The sequence below is a fragment of the Mustela erminea genome, chromosome 3, assembly GCF_009829155.1.
Source record: "Mustela erminea isolate mMusErm1 chromosome 3, mMusErm1.Pri, whole genome shotgun sequence".
NCBI lineage: Eukaryota > Metazoa > Chordata > Mammalia > Carnivora > Mustelidae > Mustela > Mustela erminea.
This window is the reverse complement of record NC_045616.1, coordinates 58464970-58486161: the sequence shown is the minus strand read 5'-3', so window position 1 is coordinate 58486161 and position 21192 is coordinate 58464970. Positions and strand designations below refer to the sequence as shown.

Sequence of the window (21192 nt, the reverse complement as noted above, 5' to 3'; positions counted from 1 at the left end):
AGAACCCAAGTTCCTCTGAGACCGTCTCTATACCTTCAGAGACAAACCAGTTGGGAAGATACTGTAGTCCTCCAGGTGAGGGAGGCAGCAGTATCTCCTTTTATCTGCCCAGATACACTGCCCAGAGCAGCAGTATCTCCTTTTATCATAAAACACCCAGACCTTGATAGGTTATAGTAAACACTTATGAAAAAGAGCTAGGTGAGAGCAATTCTACTCTCTTGATTTTCAAATGATCTCCAGTCATCATAACCTATATACTGCCAAATATCAGTCTGAAGTGAAAGTTGCAGCATTTAAAAATAGATTGTTGTAAACGAAAGCACTGTGCAAACTATAATATCCACTATGTAGAATTAAGGTTTTTGTTTTGATTTCTAAACATCAAACTTAATATCCTTACCTAAAGAGCCATTCATGTGATGTGACTCCATTCCTCCTAATCCACCCATGGGACCATCTGACCCAGGGCCCATTGGAAACTATTTAAAAAATGAAGAAAATTACTATGATCACATTGAAAACAACTGTTTATCTCCATGTTACAATATCTAATCTTTAACATGAGAAGTTACTTCCACAACTCCTTTTCATTTTCAAGTACTTGAGGTTTTTTCCAGCCTTAGAGATTCTCAACTGGACCACCCCACTTCCCTCATACCATCTTCTCCATGTTCTGGAAATTCAGGCTAATCCTCATTCATATCCCAATTTTTCTTTAGGTATCCTCAACTAGAAAGTACATACATTCCAGTGCAAATGAGAAGATAAGTGGTTTTTTCTATGCCGTTGACAGATTTTCCTATTATAAACTAGAGATGATTCTTAAGAAGCTGCTAAAAGTATTGGTTTGTTAATAAGAATAACTCAACATTCTTATGCCAACATTAACATTTTTCTTAGCAGACAAACTATCCTCGTTCAAATGGACATAGTAAATAATTTCATCTTGCAGGTTAAATACATTTAGCTCAGCGTACTGAGGGGGCAGCTCAATACAGTTAATTCTTGGCAGTCTCAACTATGTCAGTTCAATGACAACTGGACATTCTACAGAAGTTGTACTTGACATTTTTTAAAGTAGTGGGATTATTTTATTTTCAGCTGGAAGCCCAGTACGAAACAGGTGAGAGCTGACCTACTGTGGTAGAGCAGATGAAGAGGCCATGGCCCACCCACTCAGTCTTTTCCTTATCTCCCCGGAATACTCCTAAGGAAATCTAAACCCCGTGTGAAGACAAGTTACCTATAATTATCTAGCGTTTACAGTTAAAATAACCTATTGAAAAACACTCACTCTTAAAATTTCCCATGCCAAAAGCATCTCTTCTGTGTTGTATGGTACAGAATACTGAATGTGGTGTGTGTGTGTCTGTGCACAGTTATGTGTGCAGATGGGGCAGTGGTGTTTTGTTAGTCATACCGCCCTTCGGGAGAAAAATAGGTGCCCTCAGCTGACAACATGTAACTGTATATAATCTCTAATCTCTATCTATGTATCCCTGTTGGTTTGGAAGGAAGAAGGCTTTCCATCACCAGGATCATACAAACCACATGCTTGTTCATTTTCCCAGGATAATGACTACAATTTTGTTGCCTTCAAGCACACATACTGATTTTCAGTAAACAACTTAGAATGGATACATATATATACCTCAAATGATAGCTTAAAGAAATTAACTTTGAACTTACTGTTTTATTCAGCTTTTGTTAAAAGCATTGTTTAGATCTTGGCTGAGAAACCTGTGCTGGCAAGGCCAAGACCCTCTGAACTTACTTGGTTCAGTCCTTTTATCTGGCCCCTACAGTGTTTTCAAAGACACGTAGACTATTGGTATGTACGCTTGAAGCACATAAAACTACAGACCTAGCCCTCAGCAGGCATTTGCTTTTACTACCTCTGGCAGAGAAGAATGACATTTGAAAAAGGGACACCTTCAGCTTCTACTTTTCTTGGATCTCTTATCTTTGTATCGAGTTAGAGGACCAGAATGAAACATACTTGGATGATATCAGCTTAGCTGCCCAGGGAAATGTCTTCAGTACCATATGCTCTGGGTTTCTTCTCTCACTCCCTCCATTTCAAATATCAAGTTCTAAGATATGAAATTTGCACTATGAAGAACTTTTCCGTATTTCTGCTGGATTTCTACAATGAACATTGTTTGTTATCATATTCAATGCTCATTAAGATTAGTGTGGAAACACCTTTTAGACTATACTCATAGGAAATTGTTTTCTTTTTCCTGAAAACCAATTTATTTGATTATATAAAGAGCAGAGTGATAACTGAAGGCAGTACTGCTTCACAAAAATAATATGCAAGCTGCAAAGGCAAACTTACATAAGTAAATTTAGATTTACTAGCAGCCATGTTTGAAGAGTAAAAAGAAACAGGTTAAGTTAATTTTAATATATATATATTTTTATCTTATCAAAATGATCATTTCATCATGTAGTCAACATAAAAACTTTAATGAAATATTTTACATTATATTTTCATACTAATGCCTCAAAGTCTAGCATGTATTTTATATTCACAACACACTTCAACTGGGACTGGCCATATTTCAAGTATCATAATAATGGATGGATGTGTTGTCTTCACTGCTAGGAAGCTCAGTTATAATAATTATTTCATTCCTGTGTTTTGGTATACTTATGTAAGATTCCTTTTATGTCTTCTAATTTTTATTTCATTTTAGTGACCTTATATTCATATATACATGTATATATCTATTTATTATACCCTGTTATAAATATTGTTTGTTAATATGTAGGTCTTATAGATATTCTTCTTTAAGCTTTTATGGAAAAATCGCAACCATATGCTTTATTAGGAACACCCAAATTCTTTATGTAGACCTGCTTCATCTTCATATTTAAAGTCCAGATTTCAAAAATCTAAAAAAACCAAGCATATCAAATTTCCTAATTTATTTCAAGTTAATCAGGATAAAAGAAATAAACAACCACAATGAAAAAATTAGTTATATTAAAAATGTGGTAAATATAAATGATTATGTATTACCTGTCATTTTCAAATATTATTATTAGTATGTAAGATTTGAGATAAAACTATGCCCTGACATTTTATAATTGATTAGGTGCAGTTTTACATTTAGGTCATATTGATATGAAACCTTTTGTTATATATTTTATGTATTATGTTTTTTTCAACCCAGAACCTAGAAAGGGTTTGATTTTGGGGGGTATCTAATAAGTTCCTGGATAATACAATAGAAAGCTTAAATAGTATCTAGGAAATAGAATGCACTTAAGAGTTTGAGCCTTCAACTACATTCCAAAATATATTAAAAGTTCGTATTTACATTAGGCCTATTAGGTCCAGGAGGTACTGCATTCATTAAAGTATACATGTTGTCTCCAGAGTTGGTTGAATCTGAAACAAAACATTATGTAATTAATTTCTTTCTTTATAATTTATACCCAAGTCAACACAAAGTAATAATCAAAGATGATCTGTGCACATACACATATTAATAGATGTAGCACTTGCAAGAGTCATTACTAATGTTCAGAAACAAATACTTGTATGTCATTTTCCAACTCAGAAATTATCATTCTGTGGTTGTAAATGGGAATAGTTACCTAATATATTAGGAGTAATCACTTGAATAACTCAGGTCAAAAGGAACATTACTTTAAAAATCTAAAAAATTACAGTAAATTTTTTCTTTTAAAAAAACATGGGTACTTTGAGACTTCACTATGTAATTTGTATGTATGAATATAACAAAAACATCTTAAAATTCAGATTCAGTAGCTTTTCAATGTTCACTATTTCCTTAGGCTTCTTATATACCAATTTATAAAACATTTTATTTATCTAATAATTATTAATAGCTGGTGGGATATCCTTGCTTAATTCTAAAAGAAAGAAAGTAGGACAAGACTATAAAATTGGAATGAAAATTTCTCTTGCTTGAAGTAAAAGCCAGCTTCTTCCTATACAACTTTCGATAAAATTTTTTTCATGCATTTTATTCTTGATTCATTATAGTAAAAGCAACTATAGTATATATCCATAGAAAAATACATAACATTTTATAGTATTTTTTAAAATTTACATTTCATGTCTATTAGCTAATTCTAATTAAGTCTCTGAGTACATGTGTTTTTATAACATATTACCTGGAGTGAAAGGCCATATATTTTACATTTAGGAAAAGTTTTCCTTTTTTCCCACAATTATACATTTTTCTTAAATATAATGCATTGGGCCTTTCTATTCTGAAAAAAACAATGTGTTTCACAATTTTTGTACTGATTCAAGGCAGAAGATAAAATTAATTTACTTTCTCATGGCAATAAACACGGAGTAAGAAATGCGCAACTAATTTTCCTTTTATTTTGTAATTGCTTCGTAGACATTAAAAGTTTATTATTTTAATGGATACCACAGAGAGAGTAGGTTAGATGTCATTTATCAGTTGTTTGTAAACAGTGATCCACAAATCTAAATATTATTTTTCACATCTAGATTAATATATCATACTGCTGAAAAAGCTGAAATGCTCACCTCAGATCTCTGTCTGTTTATACTAAGTAAGGTCCCAATTGACTTTTGTGGCCCTGACTATTTTTATAGCCTTATGTACATCATACTCAACTCAGGCTGCTGGTTCTTTCCTGCATATGATCAACCTCTTAAATCTCCATATTTTTGTTCTTATTTCCTCCACTGATCTTCTGCTCAGTCTACTTCTACTAAAATTCCACTCACTACTCTACGCCCACTGCAAATGTTACCACTTACATGAAATTTTGTTTTCTGATACTTCCAGATTAATGAATGCTCCCCCATCATTGAATTCTGCTTTGCATTCTGTTAATATTTTGTCTTATTCTTCCCTCCTGCTTCCAACAAGATTCTAATAAGTTCATTGACAGAAGGAAAGATCACATTTTGTATTATGTGCCTCAGACAGTAACTATCTGCTGAGATTTTAACTAATGGAATACACTTTATCCCATAAAAATGTGTTTTTCAGAAAATCTTGTATTGCTTCTTAAACATAGGAAATCTTCAAATGGTTTCTCATCTTTATTAGCCTTACTAATTTTTTTAGACTAATTTTAGTAATTAATTTGGCAAGAAAATGTGTTTTTTACTTTGTATTTTAAATAGGTAGAAAGAAAAAAATTTATTATTCTTCATATCTATCAGAAACAATTTCATCTAAAAAACACAGAGATAAGGTTGCATTTTCTAGAAAGTATCTAACTTCTTTTTATATACAGAGGAACTTTTATAATAAAGTGTATCTTCTGGCATCTATTTTTTTGCAGGGAGGGTACTGGCTTCGTATTGGAGGAATGACTGAAAAGAATGAATCCACAGGAGTATGCACAAGGCTAGGAAGACATACTGCTGGCAATTTCTGGCTTGAAAGGATGGAATGTAATCAGATTGCTTATCACCTGCAAAATTTAGCAGTTTCTCCGAAATTTTTCTCTTAGATTGTAGTGAAGGGTTTATTAATCACATGCTACCTTCATAAATTAAACATTTAACTTCACCATACAAGAATGCAAATGTGGGCAAGATGTTCAATTCACATAATTGTATCTTGAATGAATTCTGTTTCAGTTCAATGATGATGCTCTGAGGACAAAAATCCATGAAATATTTATGATCTATTCCAAAGAGTTAGTGAAGCAAAGCAAAATTTTGCGTTAATTATCAAATTGATGCTTTTCAAAATGAAAAAGATTTAAAACTTAAAAATTACTATTTATTGGTATGATTAATGATATTTAATTCCAACCTTCCACATGTCTTAGATTTCAACAAACCAGCTAAGAACATAAGAATTGAACAGTACAACATAATTAAAAATTTTTCCTAATTACAAAAATTTCCCATCTATTTCATTACCTAAAGTTAACACTGTTAAAGCCCTATTTCTTTGTTTTCTACTTTCTACATTTCTGTGTTATATATATGTTTTAAAATAAAATTGGGATCATATTACATTGAATCATGAACATTTATTGTCCATTAAATTCTTTGGTTATAATCCTAATGGCTATACCATATTCCATAAAAAATTAATTTATTAACATCACTAAAACTGGATTAGGTTTGAAGGTTGTATCTATTATTTCACTATTAATTACGACAAGTGAGAACCCCTCCACATAAATCTTGGGATGTATCACTAATTATTTCTCAACGAAGGATTATGGAGGCAAGTGGTATGAACTTTGTCATGGTTCTTGATACATGTTGCCAGAGCTGTTCCAGGGAGGGCTGCACCAATGTCAACTCCCACCATTAGAGTCCTCAAGAAACAATGCATTTAATAGCCTATATTAAAGTCTCGAAAAAAAAGGATAAAACTATTTAAAATCATCATGCAAATCGATAAAATATTGAGGTATTTTAGTTTATGAAGATTAAAAGAAAAAAAAAACACTTCCTGTACTACATAGTGAATCTATTAGCTAATAAATTCATATGGACGTGTAAGCACATCTACATCCACCTCAGTAAGATAATGGTGGATCTTATTAAATCTAATGGACCCATGTATTTCATGTGTAACTCATGCAGAATTTTTCTAAGTTGTGAGATTTGGATTTTTTTTTCACAGTCTCAAGGAATCTTTTTGTCGGATAAATTATTGGGCAATTCATAGAGACTAACACCATTTTAATCCTGATTTTATCTGTTACCACAACAGGGATTTTCTACATGCTTAAAGTAATTGGACAATGGTTATTTGAGAACTCTGTTTTTTCTACTTGCTACCTCTAGTCTACTTCTGTTACCATCAATGAGATAATGAATACTACTAACCTTCCGTCATAACAGTTTTTATATTTTGTTATTTACTCTATTAATCAAATGCCCATGTGGCTAGTGTGATTACAATACCTGCTGGACTAGGCATGATGGGTGTTCCTGGTGGCCCTCCACCTCCTGGAGGACCCTAAATAATTATACAAAATTTCAGTAAAAATAAGGCATTTCATTAAACAATATAAGGAAAAACAGAAGAAAAGTTAGACTTATCTATAATAATTCAATTTGAAAATCACAGAGGAAATATATTTTCTCCATAATTTATTTTCTTTGAATGCACAATCATTTCAATATTATGCAAAATATAATTTAGCTTAAATACGTTGAGACTGTTTTGACAAGTTTCCAAAAACAATGAGCCTGTAACACTGATTTATTATTCATGACTTAAACACATCAGGTATAATGAGGTTAAGGAGAAGCCATTTATTGGGGCCTTTACAAATCCATACAACAGCATCATTCATGGGTATTTGTGATTTAGTTTATTGTGATTTTCTTATGTTTCATATCAGGGTTTTTTATAGGAAGCTTAAAACTCAAAGATTCTCGTATGTTTATAAAAACACACTGATGCTATTTCTTTCTCTATTGGTATCAATTATAACACTTCTAAAGTATTGAACCTTCTGCTATCATGTCAATTAGAAATGAGAGGCAATGTTGACTAATGCTGTGGGTTACTCATCAATCTGAAATGGAAATTAGGTGATTCTAAGGTTGACTCAGTTATTTCAGACAACCAAAATGGATAATTCAGGCAAAGGGTTTTAGAATTTTTCAGATGTACCATAATTAATCTGGGTAAATTACTAAGTGGATAAATTTGTACTTCATTCTGAATGTGTAGACATAGCCCACTAATTATTTCAAATGATATATGTATTTGCTATTTAATAAGCAACTTAAGTTTCCTTTCAGATAAAAGTCTATAATTTCATAGAATTATATATTAGGCTTATTCTCAAGTGATTTAAGAAAAAAATAGGTTTTACCCACATGTTCTTACTTTCATTTTTGCTTCATAGAGAATGTGAAAAAAGTTAGACCTTCTTAGTTTGTACAGCTTAAGAGGACACTGAGCACTAAGTTCATAGGTCCAAAACAGTGTGTGCTTTTTACTACATTCATACAACATTAATTCTAAGGGGAGTAAAATGCTCATTAATCTTCTTAAGCTCTCCTTTTTTCCTACTCCAGGTAGCTAGCTCCTCCAAAATTTCTTAGGGAAAGGTTTTCCTTTCTTACCATTTTATCTTTTCTCTTCTGATAGGCATGTACTCCTAAATATTATTACAATGTATCTTCCAGGGTGGTCTTGAGATGTAGCAAGGATTATAATGTGATAATGGTTAAAAGGTCATTTGTAAGTTCAAGAACTCAGGTAAAACCTGCTAATTTGCCTTTAGTTGTGTATGAATTAGTGGAAAATTCTAACATGTACTAAATAATAAAAAGAAGAAAAACAAGTGTTTTCAATTTCTAAGCATAAAAAAGCCCTCAAAAGCCCCTCCCCCTAAATTACTACGCATTATTCTGATTCCCTTTGTGTTGGGAGAGGGGAGTTTAATGTCTTCCTCAACTTTGTGTGTGGTGAGTGGGGTGAAGGAGGGGGTGTAGATTATCCTCCTGGAGAACTGCAAATTCAAGCTTATCATTGTGTAACTGGGGATGGCTTTCTTCATGATTGGACAGACTGTATTGTATTGGTTTACAGAAACATATGCTAAAGTAAAACACAGTACTCAGGGCAATTTTGGCCAGATTGATAACTGTTTCACTAATGAACATCAACATATGTAGTGAGGTTGGCAGATGAAAAACTCAATACATATCAGATGTTCCGTTCTTGGCCAATACACAGGGGCTCTTCTTAACATCTGGACAACTATTTCATTGCCCAAATAAAACATAACATCAAATCTTATGAGCAAACAATCCCAAATGTACTTACTACGTAATTCCCAGGAGATGCTGAAGAGTATGGTATCTGGAACATGAATAGGACAAAGAAATATATATTTTGATTCATGTGACAGTATGGAGACTTACCTAAAATGAATCTATTTTCTGACTTTTATCAAGTTTTTAAAATGTATCACAAAGGATGGCAAAGAATAAAGGCATGTGTATCTATCTGAGTGCCAGAGAAATGAATAAAAGCAACATTATCTTGAATTTATAAAAAAGAGGGGATATAGGTCAAGAGGAATTTAGACAGAATTATAGCCTCAACTTATATTCATTTCAGAGCAGTTGTACTCACTGCTTGATTCTAATGACACTTATTCTGTAATTAGAAAAATATATATGTGTGCAGCTAAAAACCAGAAACCAGAGTTTTCAAATTAATAGCTTTTACAGATAGAACTCCCAATTCATGTGCGTTCTGGGATGCATTATTATTATTTTTTAAGACAGGTTTTAGGCTACTACATTCATGTGGTATGGGTCAATACTTGGTTTGCAGGCTTCACATTTTCCCCCTTTCTTTTCTAATTAGCTACTAGAAAATACTGTAATAAATGTGTAAGATTTCATTAATGTAAGTCTCCAAAAACTACTAATTTGGGAGGATCAGTTATGGGCAACAAATTCTTTCTCCTCAAATCAATCTCTTAACCAAACTCTTTTTTAGAGATTACAGAATATTAATACAACATTGCTAACATAATTTAAGAAATGAAAACTAGAAAACAGGTACTTAAAACTAGGCCCTTGAGTATAGATTATTAATAAAAATAGCTAAGTCCAAATATTTTCTTTTTCTTTTTCTTTTTCACAGAAGCTCACTAGCTCACTTGCATGAAGATTCTGCACATCCAGAGCAGATATTTTTGCCTTATTCTGGAAAAAGCCAACAAACTACTACCTTCTTTGAGGCAGACAGCCAGAACTGGACCATTAGAATAGTGAAAAGATGATAGTGTCTTTACCCTAAACCCTTCCTCTATCACAAAACCTTCCATATAATTAAACATAAGGATAATATGAAACTTGAAAGTAAGAAGAAGGAAATAAGACAAAGTTATGATTTTTCTTTAGTGGGTAATTCATTCAAGGGGAAAATATTTAATATTAAATTATTTGAAAATTCTCTCCTTGTTTGGTGTCCATGATTTGCCTTAAGCATGGACTGCATGCCTCTGAGGTCCCTGCTTGGTCTGCCTTTGGGTAATTCAGCCCTGCAGATGGTCACGACCAGCCTGCCCAGCATCACTAATGATGAGGATTACATCCAGTAGGAGTACTGAGATCTTGATGTCCAGTACACACTTAACTAAACTTAGTAGCTGAATACAACTTTGCTCTCCCAGGGCCCTTTTGGTTCATGATTTACCATCCGTGTTCTGTTTCTTATCTTAAACATGTACATTTGCTCCCTCCAAATCACCATCTTATATGTTGGCTCCAATTTTCATCTCCTTATAACCTTAGCAACTGGGTAAGTTCTTCTACCTCTCTCTAGTGCCTACCATCATTCGTCACCAACTTTCAAAATATGATCTAACTAACCATGCTTTAAATCTTCGGGATTTAGGGGTGTTGGTTCAGTATCTGGTTCAGTTGGTTAAGTGTCTGCCTCTTGATCTCAGCTCAAGTCTTGATCTCAGGGCCATGAGTTTAAGCCCTGCGTGAGTTCAAGCCCTGAGTTCAAATAGATCTTTGGAATATACACCTCACTGCCTTCCTTCACTTTACAATATACTTCCCTCTCCTCCATTTGTGAGTATGACCACATCCTAGAACTACTTACAGAGATCTAAACAACTCCCTTGCCTGACACTTTCTTATTCCTCATGTCACTCACAAATATTATTTTATATTCTAACCAGAATCTTCTTCCCTTACAATTCCTCCATGTTTAAGTCCATTATTTCCCTACTAAATTGACTCTGCCCCTCCCGCACACCATTGTCAGCTTTTTGTTTCTCCAGTATTTTTAATTCATTATCCTAATGTAGAACATTGTTTTTTTGTTTTTTTAAATATTTTATTTATTTATTTGAGAGAAAGTGCGAGAATGATCATGAGGACAGATGATGGGGGGGCGGAGGGAGCAGCAGACTCTCCTCTGCCCAGGGAGTCAGAGGACATGGAGTTTGATTCCAGGACCCTGGGTTCATGACTGAGCTGAAGGCAGCCCCTTAACCAACTGAGCCACCCAAGTGCTCCAAGCCTACTTTTATTTCCATCTCTTTGATCACCCCCTAGCCACATTTTTCTGTTTCACAGTAGGGATTTCCTGGGAAGAGACACAAAACAAAGGACAAGGTCCAAAATATAATCATATTCTCCAGTGTCAACCTACTCTTCACTATTATCTGGAAGCATTTTGGCTTGGCCTTCATGGAAGCCCTGAGCGTTCTAGTGGTGTGCCAGTAAACCCAATAAACTCAGGGGAGGAAAAGGTCCCAATTTGTAGCATTTGTCAATTTATATGGTGTGAATATTCCCACATGGAAGACTTAAAGCTACCAATGATTTAACAATTAGCTCAAACAATTCTTGAATAATTAACAACTGACTTTCCTGAGCTGGGCTTCATGATGATTATAAAATCCTGATTTGGTAGTCAGTTGGCTCTTTTTCATATATTAAAGCTATCAAATTCTTGCTATACTTCCACCTTTAATTCAACACTGTTATTAATAGATTGGAATTTTATCAATTTATCCAGGTAGAAAAAAAGATAATCTTTCCGCTTGTTTCCAGAGCTAGCCGTTCCCAACTACCTCATTCTCCTAAGTCCTTGCTCCTTTTCTGGTTTTTAATTTCTCCCTCTTCATGATTCCTTTACACACAGTTAAAAACAATAAAACATTTAAAAATACTTAAAATTTTTACTTCATCTAGTCCAATTTCTTTCCATGTGTCCTGTCAAGCTCTTGGCTTATACTCACTATTTCTACTTCATATTCTTTGGTGCCCTCATTAAAAGAAAAAGAACATCTGGGCTCCTACCCCTAGTAGCACTTCACTGAACCTTTACTCTTGAAAGTTACCAGTAGCATCTGACAGCCTAGTGCGAGAGACATAAAATATAACAATATAGGTAGAAGTATGTGGGTATAGAAGATTTGAGCTGGGTAGCTGACTTACAGAGAGTAAATGACCACTAGAAAGATAAAGAGAAGGATCAGCATTAAAGAGAGAGAGAGAGAGAGAGAGAGAAGGGAAGGAAGGAAGAGAGGGATAAAGAAAGAAAAGAAAAATGAGAGTATATAGTTTATTAGGGAAATGGTATATAATCTCAGTGTGGTACTTATAGGAAATTGAAATAAATGATAAGCATATACGGTCAGACTGTGACTGAATTTATGCTGTAGGAAACAGGGAGTCACCAGTTTGAGAGAGACATGTTCAAATTTATATTTTAGTAAGATAACTCTAGTTCATCATGGAATATGAATACAAGTTAGGAGTCTATTGCAAAAGGTCTAGGCAAGAGAGTTCAGTGTTGTAGGCAGTGCTGATTAAGATAAGAAGGAGGAAGAAAATTTGAAAGACTTTTCACAAATGTACTTGGCAGGTCATGGTGCCAAACTAGGTGTGGTGGACAAGGGAAGGCAGAAGTTAAGGCAATTCCTAGCTTTCCAACTTGGTGAGTGGGTGAGTGATAGTGCCTCTAATTTATATGCAAGGAATTCAGGAACAGGGGCAAGTCTAGGGAAATATCCAACACGTTGAATTTGAAGGCACTAGTAGACGTCAATCAACAGATATTTAGAAATCTGCATCAAGAATTTAGTAGAGATTAGAGCTAGAGATAAGACTTCAACTGAATACATTTCCATTTTGTGCTGGGCGTCACACTTGATCTAGTATTTTATTAGATTGAGTAGAAGATTTAACATTCCAAAACAAAGCTCCCTGTCTACCCCCTAAACCTCCTTCTTCTCTTCTATTTCTAGCGGAGTTTGTGTTATTCCCATTCTTCCTGATACCTGGATTCAAAGACTTGAAATCACCTTCCACTTTTTCTTTCTCTTTATCCCCAAATCAAAGATCACCAAGTGTTTTTGATTCTATGTGTGAATGCATACTTGTCATTCCTTCGATCACCACTCTACCTCAGGTTCTGATAACATTTTGTAAAACCTGTAACTATGATCCCCTAACGTCATTTCCCCATTACATCCATTTTATAGACTATCTTCCTAAAATACAGCTCTCTTCCACACCGATGATACACTTTAGATTTTTCCCTCATGGCTCTCTTTTCCTCTTTTCTGCTTTGTCACCTTCTGCACCTTCCCAGACAATCTGTCCCCCTAGCCACTAACAGCCTAATTCTTTATTTTGTCCAAGCTTTTTTCCAGCTCTAGTGTCCAAATTCTCCCAATGTGATTAATCTCCTCCTGCCCCTCTCCAGACTCCATACAAAATATCTATTAACGTGAACTGAAAGACGAAAACACAGATCTAGAGGAGTAAGATCAGAGAGCTAAACACAGATGAAGATGAGTAAGATCAGAGAGCTGAAAGATCAGAATCATAGAATTAAAAGAATTTTTTATTTGTCAGATGAGAAAATTCAGAGCCGTATGTACTGTCTGGTTAAGCTAGACAGATAATTCAAGATCTGTGACCAATAATTCAAATATTCTGAAATATTCTGACTCCTAATATCCATGACAGTGGTGCCGTAGCAAGGGGAAGAGCAGAGTTGCTAGAGATTTTGACTTCTTTTAAAAAAATGGTTAGTAGCATTCTTCAACTGTGAAGTTTAAAAACACTTAGAAGCTACAGGGAGGGCAACATCAAGAAACCCTCTATGCCAGTATAAAGTTGAAAATATTCTACAATTTTTTAGTTTTTTTTTTTTTTTTAATGAGCAGAACCTATCTGGAATAAGATATTTGCATTTCCTTTGGGATTAATCATTACAATAGATTGCCATTTTTTTTTCTTTAAAGGAGTTTCTTCTTTCTTTTTCCTGTCACGTTAGTGAGTTGATGAATACAACGTTATATTGGACATCTGTAGCTTTTGCTTATGTCCTTTTCTGCTAACAATTCCTTGAGTTTTCTTCGGTGAACCATACGTCTTATTTTCCCATGTGGTTTGGGTGGGGCTCAGGTGGGGGCCTGTGTGACCTAGCCAGGTTGAAAGAGCATTGTAACCTCAAGACATAATTCAGGAATGAGCATAGGACCCAAATTAAACAAATCTAGTTCAGTTAGTTATGCCCAATTTCTATGCTTAAGTGATAAAGAGTTGTGAGTTCAGTTCAGTTACTAAACTGAGAGCTCTGAAGATATGCATCTGGGATTCCACACAGCCTTCTTGTCATGACAAGGAAAAAAGGTAAGTGATGGAGACTGGGTCCTGATGACATTATCTGGATCCTTGGAGTCAAATGTGCCCCAAAGCAAATTTATATCCAGACTTTTCAGATACATGATCCAGTTTGCATTCTCTCAATATGATCCTAGTCTGGTTGTTTTTCTGGACCTTTTAATCAAAAGCGTCCCCAGCCAAAGATAATTCAGATATTTTCAATAATAGTGCTTGCTACTTTTTTTTTTTAAGATTTTATTTATTTATTTGACAGAGAGAGATCACAAGTAGGCAGAGAGGCAGGCAGAAAGAGGAGGGGAAGTAGGCTCCCTGCTGAGCAGAGAGCCCTATGCGGGGCTTGATCCCAGGACCTGAGATCATGACCTGAGCTGAAGGCAGAGGCTTAACCCACTGAGCCGCCCAGGCGCCCCAATAGTGCTTCCTACTTAATGATGAGAATGTGCTATATAGGTAAACCCAAGTGCCCAGTTCCTTTGAAAGATACAAAAAAGGAAAAATCATTGGTGAATTTGTAAAAAAAAAAAAAAAAAAACCAAACTTCCAAAGAAGAATCTGAAGCCAATATTGTAATGTTCAGATCAACAGAACTTTAAAGTAAAAATCAGAATTTTATTCTAAATTAAAAATATTGTCCTTGGGATGCCTGGGTGGCTCAGTTGGTTGGACGACTGCCTTCGGCTCAGGTCATGATCCCGGAGTCCCAGGATTGAATCCCACATCAGGCTCCCAGCTCCATGGGGAGTCTGCTTCTCCCTCTGACCTTCTCCTCGTTCATGCTCTCTCTCACTGTCTCTCTCTCTCAAATAAATAAATAAAATCTTTAAAAAAAAAAATTGTCCTTTAAAAATGTTTCTTCTATGTTCCATGTAAAATGGTGCCCAAAACTTTTGATTAAAATACTTTTTTTTTTAAAAGATTTTATTTATTTACCTGCCAGACAGAGATCACAAGTAGGCAGAGAGGCAGGCAGAGAGAGAAGGGGAAGCAGGCTCCCCGCTGAGCAGAGAACCTGATGCAGGGCTTGATCCCAGGACCCTGGGATCATGACCTGAGCTGAAGACAGAGGCTTTAAGCCACTGAGCCACCCAGGTGCCCCTTGATTAAAATACTCTTACATGACAAAACTGTGGACTGATAAAAATGAAGCAAATAACAAATAAATATATTATACATAATAGTAGGCAGATTTTTTGACTTTCAGAGAAGTGGAAAGTAGCAAGTCTAGAATACACCCTGTTTTGGACTGAAATTGAAGCACTGGTGGGTAATCACGGTTTTAACCTATAGATAGATACAGAAAGATATAGAGGTGTATGGATATGTGCACGAACATACATCTAAATCCTAGTTATGTTTGTTGACAGGTTCTAGAAGGCATATATCACCTCTTATAGGTTCTAAGTATCACTCTCCACTAAAAGGAACCATGGCTCCTTAAAGAAATGACTATTTCAGGGCTAACATCGGGAAAATTCAGGACGCATTACAAGTGCTCAAAGAATAATGCCAACATGTCAAAAAGACAAATGAGGGCCCTGGGTGCTCTGACGGTAAGTATACTTTTGACTCAGGTTATGATCCCAGGGTTCCTGGGATGGAGTCCTGCACCGGGCTTCCTGCTCAGCGGAGAGTTTCCTTTCCCTCTGCCCAACCCTCCCGCTTGTGATCTCTCCCTCAAGCTCTCTTTCTCTCAAATATATAAATACAAATCTTTAAAAGAAACAAGCAGAGGACAAATGATTCAGCTTGAAGGGGTTCCTACTGGCTTAATCTGGAATGATCTTAGCATCAAAAACCTACTGAATGAAATAAGAGCTCATAAGTCCATCTGATATACCTGAATGAATGAATGAATGGAGAAGAAAAAAAAAGTCTCTGTTAAGTAGACAGTCAACTAATAAATGGGAGAAGGAAAACAGAATTAGAAATCAGCTATTTGGAAACCAATAGAGGAAAAAAAAAAAAAAAAGACCAGTTTGGTCAAGAATCATGAATGGATACCAAACGTAGCAGATAAAAGTATGAGGGAGAAGAGGATATTTACTGTAATTTCAAAGTATGTCTCCACAAGTCAATAATTACAAAAGGAAAAACAGCAATTTTACAGTAGAGAAATTTGACAAGTACCACCCTTCACTAAGGGATTAGAATTAACACTACAAGCAATGGGACAAATCACCATCACATGCTTCCTGAGACGGTGCACTGAGAAAATCACATTACTACTGTGGCATTCCTACTAAATATGTATCACCTGAATCTAATCATGAAAAAATATCAGCCAGATTATGGCACATTCTGCAAAAGAACTGCTTTGCATTCATTAAAACTACAAGGTTAAGACAGACAAAGGAAAGTTGAGGAACTGTCCTAGATTAAAGACCTAAAGACATGATGCATAAATGTAACATGTGAACTGGGGTTTTCTTTTGTTACCAGGAACATTGCTGAGACAATTGGTGAAATTTGAGTGGGGTCTGCAGATTAGAAAATAGCATTATGTCAATGCTTATTTTCTAATTTTGATTTTTACTGTAGTTTTGAAAGATAATGTATTTGCTTTTAGGACACACATACTGACATATTTGGGGATGAAGGGTCATCATGTCAACAACTTAAATACAGCTCAAATGGTCCAGGAAAAAATATGTATATGCAGAGAATAGAAATCATAAAGCAAATACAGTATAATTTTAACATTCAGTAATCTGGGTGAAGGGTGCATGGGAGTTCCTTGTACTAGTCTTGCAACTCTTCTATAAATCTGGAGTTACACTGATATAAACATTTAAAGGAAAAAAACAGTATACAAAACATATCTGGAAACAGCAAAAACAGAATAATCAACTACTTGAAAATGTGGGCCTCAAGAGCCATAGACTTACTATATTGATAGAAAATAAAAAGTGTCTATAATTAAAAACACTGACAAGAAGTCTGAGGAATTTGGAAATCAAAACAGTACGGAGGAGTTGTCACTAGAATAAAATCAATGGTATTTAGAGGGGAAAATCCCTCTTTAATACTTTTTTGCTTCATTTCATGTGTAAGCCCTATGTTTTTGGCAGAAAGTCATCAGTTTTTTATGATTCTTTTTCTTGTTCTCAAAATCAATCATTTTTTCAGAGGAATGCTTTGCTTTTCTGAACTCAGGATGATGATCCCCTTTCTCTTTCTGAAGAGAAAGCTGTAAGCCTTCCCCACTTTTTTTCCTTATTGACATTTCTTCGAATGAGGGGGAGATGTATCCACATGGGAGAGCTCTTAACACAAGGGATTGTTTTCAACTCTCTTACTTGACCACATGTGTGCTGGTCAAGTGTCCATTCACCATGACTGCTGGATGGCCGTTTCACATGCACACCTCCTACCCTAATTCCTAGCGCTTTCTAGGGTCTAAAATAATTCAGAGCTGCTGACTTGTTAGAATACATTGTCCTATCTACACTGCTTGGCTCCATGAAATTCTGAAGAGGTGGAGGACATGAAAACTAAAAATTATCATAACGCAGAACTCACTCTTCATTCCTGCCGCTCCGCCATATTCTTACTTGGATAATATACCCTCTTGGCACAAGGCACCATTCTCAGTATCAAATCCTGCTCACCTTCCTTCCTAAGTAGGTTTTGAGGGAGAGAGTCTCCAGCCACGTGTGTAAAAGGTGGTCCTGCTGGAGGCAGGCAGTGGCAGGTGGAAGTTGCACGTGGCCGCCTGCAAGGGGCAGCAGAGGGAGCATGGACAGTGAGGAAGAAGAGTTCTCGCTTCTAGGTGGAAAGGCTTACATAGTTAAGGAGCACTGTCTGTGCTTTTTAATCCAGTTTCAACAGATGTGCAGATAATAGAAAGTCTTTCCAGATTCTGGCAATAGGAAGATTGTCACAGTTTTCAGTGTTATAAAAAATCGTTTTCTTCCTGTATCTTTATGGGTATTTTATTTTAATTAAGGATTTTATTTATTCATGAGAGACACACAGAGAGAGAGAGAGAGATAAAGAGGCAGAGAGAGAGAGATAAAGAGGCAGAGAGAGAAGCAAGCTTCCTGCTGAGCAAGGAGCCTGACATGGACTCCATCCCAGGAGCCCTGGATGGCGACCTGAGTGAGCCAAAGGCAGATGCTTAACCAACTGAGCCACGCAGGCACCCCTTTATGGGTATTTTAATAGCAAGCTGAAAGAACTGTGTCCTGAGCTGCTAGCCAGATGCCATTTTAAAGTGAAATCCTGAATGAATTTGAAAGGCGTATAGCAAGAAGAAAATAGAAATGTGAACTCTTCAAAAGCATATAGACAAACTAAAGGAATTTTAGAAGATAAAGATACATTATAACATAATCCAGCATAACAGTATTATAGGAAGACTCGTTGAGATTAAATTGTATACTGAAGACCCAAATGAAAGCAAGATCATCACTTCTGTCCACCCCAAATGATATTTCAATTAGCTATTGAAACCAAAGAGACAGGAAGACAAAATAATTTTTTTTTCTGTAAAAATATGACAGCTGCTTACTTGATTGAGAAGAAAGTGGTTCTGCCTTAGAAGAGCAATGAATTTAGGATGATTCTTTCTATACCACACTTACTTCACCTTAAATTGTCTTGAAGTTTAAATTAACCTTGAACATTGAATCAGTTTCATGTTTATTTAGCTTTAAGTCCACTGCTAGTCAATGAAGTTACCTCTGTGCATATTAGTAAAAGGCATCCCTGTTGGGCAGATATTCATAGACTTTATAAGTGGAGCACGAGCTGTACTGAATCCTTTGAGTGAGAAACCTTTGTGCAGTGCACGCACTACACAGAGTTACACAGCAGACCTCTCTCATGTACTAAAGAAACTCAAAGTTTCAAAGTCAAGAAGGGAAAACATCACCAGGATCATCTAATTAAAACCATATTAATTTTAACACCGAAAGCTTAGTTTCCAACTTGTGCGTATATTTATGTGACATTATTAAGAGAGAAAAATATCTGTGAGTCAAACTGCTATCACAAAACATATTAGAAAAATTCACAGCACGTTAGATATGTAGATAGATGTATAAGAACTCCAATTTGGCTGACAGGCACTGGACAAATGTGTACTTGCTTCCTGGGATAGTAAGAGAGCAAACCTAGGTGTAACAATATAATAAATAAAATCATAATAACTCTGATAGAGATTGAGATTATCTGGTAACTTAGTGATTATTACATTTATTTTAAAAGATCAAATCATTTTATGACATATATATTACAATAAATAAAGGCTTCTGTAGTATACTTAAATCATATTTTGTTTTATTTTTGGAAGTCTGTTAATCTACATAGAATGCATGTTTATATTAGACTGTGAAGTAAAAAAAATTATATAATTAAAAAAATTAAACATTGTTAAAAAATATATATGCAAAATATATTTTTGGAATGATTACTTTTTAAGAAACTTAATATAACCAATTGTAGGACTTTTGAAAGCCACAGATTTTGTTGCTAAATGCTACAACATGCAAAGAAAATTTTAAAAATACATATACTCACTGAATTGGCATTTGTTGGGTTTGGCCAAGGTCTACCACCACCTGGACCCCTACAAGATAATATGATAAATGAAATTTTAACTTATGCTTTGAACGTTCACAGTAAGCAATAACAAATCATAAAGTATAATTTACAATTCAGTTTTACCATGAGTTACAATTTAGTTACCATGCAGTTCTAATTCAATACTGAAATTACTCTCTGTATTTTCATAGCTTTTGAGTTCTTTTTTTCCAAAAGATTTATTTACTTTAGAGAGAGAGAGAGAGAGAGCGCATGAGAGTAGGAGAGGGGCAGAGGGAGATGGAGACAGAGAATCTCAGGCAGACTCCATGCTCAGTGCATAGCCAGATGAGTGGCTCCATGTGAGGACCATTAGATCATGACCTGAGCTGAAACCAAGAGTTGTGTGCTTAACTGACTGAGCCACCCAGATGTCTCAGCTTTTTTATTTCTTTTTTCTTTTTTTTAATTTTAAAAAGATTTTATTTATTTGACAGAGAGAGATCGCAAGTAGGCAGAGAGGCAGGCAGAGCGAGATGGGGGAGAAGCAGGCCCCCTGCTGAGCAGGGAGCTCAATGAGGGGCTCGATCCCAGGACCCTGAGATCATGACCTGAGCCGAAGGCAGAGGCTTAACCCACTGAGCCACCCAGGTACCCCCAAAATCACTAATTATGAAACAAACATAAACTGTAATCCTATGACATAAATATAACTGCCACATATATATCATTCACAATTAAAATGAAATCATTTAAAAAATACCAATATACATAAAATGATTGCTCTTATTAAACTACAAATAAATATATAGGAAAGGTGATTAAATTGGGCTCTTTAAAAAAAATCCCACATAGACTATCACAGATTACTTTATATATTACTTTGTATATTATTTTATATCACTCTATCTTATAGTGCTACTGATAATTCAGTTACTTTTTTTTTTTTAAAGATCTTATTTATTTACTTGAGAGAGAGACAGTGAGAGAGAGCATGAACGAGGAGAAGGTCAGAGAGAGAAGCAGACTCCCCATGGAGCTGGGAGCCTGACGCGGGACTCAATCCCGGGACTCCAGGATCATGACCTGAGCCGAAGGCAGTTGTCCAACCAACTGAGCCACCCAGGCGTCCCTAATTCAGTTACTTTTTAAAAAATTTTATTTTTTCAATTTTCCAAGGTTCATTGTTTATGCACCACACCCAGTGCGCCATGCAACGTGCGCCCTCTTCAATTTAGTTAATTTTTAAAAATGTAATTACATTTCTTGTTTTCATAATTACAGTTCAAGACAGTAGCCACAGTAAATCTAGGGAAAAATAGGAAGTAATCTATGCCAATGTATGTTAGTATATTACTTCATTTTAGGGTGATGGATATTGTTTTGTATTCTATAGCTTAAAAGGACATGAATATTTTAAAGCAAACTTAATGCCTAATTAAGTAAAAAAGGTCTCTTGTTCTCATGCTTTAGTATTAAGTATATCTAAGTAAATACTACTTAATAAAAAGTAGACTGCTGTCAGCAGGTCC

At 35.2% G+C, this 21192-nt stretch overlaps 1 protein-coding gene across 5 annotated transcripts in view; it reads right to left on the bottom strand.

Moving 5' to 3' along the window:
• SSBP2 (single stranded DNA binding protein 2) overlaps positions 1-21192 on the bottom strand; it is a 294970-nt gene that overhangs the window by 17543 nt on the left and 256235 nt on the right. For all 5 annotated transcript variants that reach the window (XM_032334848.1, XM_032334849.1, XM_032334850.1 and 2 more), the window contains 5 exons: positions 19658-19706; positions 8787-8822; positions 6905-6959; positions 3333-3403; positions 404-482 (listed from right to left, as the gene is read on the bottom strand). In XM_032334848.1, coding sequence (XP_032190739.1) covers positions 404-482; positions 3333-3403; positions 6905-6959; positions 8787-8822; positions 19658-19706 — 290 coding nt within the window. The remainder of the gene's footprint in view (positions 1-403; positions 483-3332; positions 3404-6904; positions 6960-8786; positions 8823-19657; positions 19707-21192) is intronic.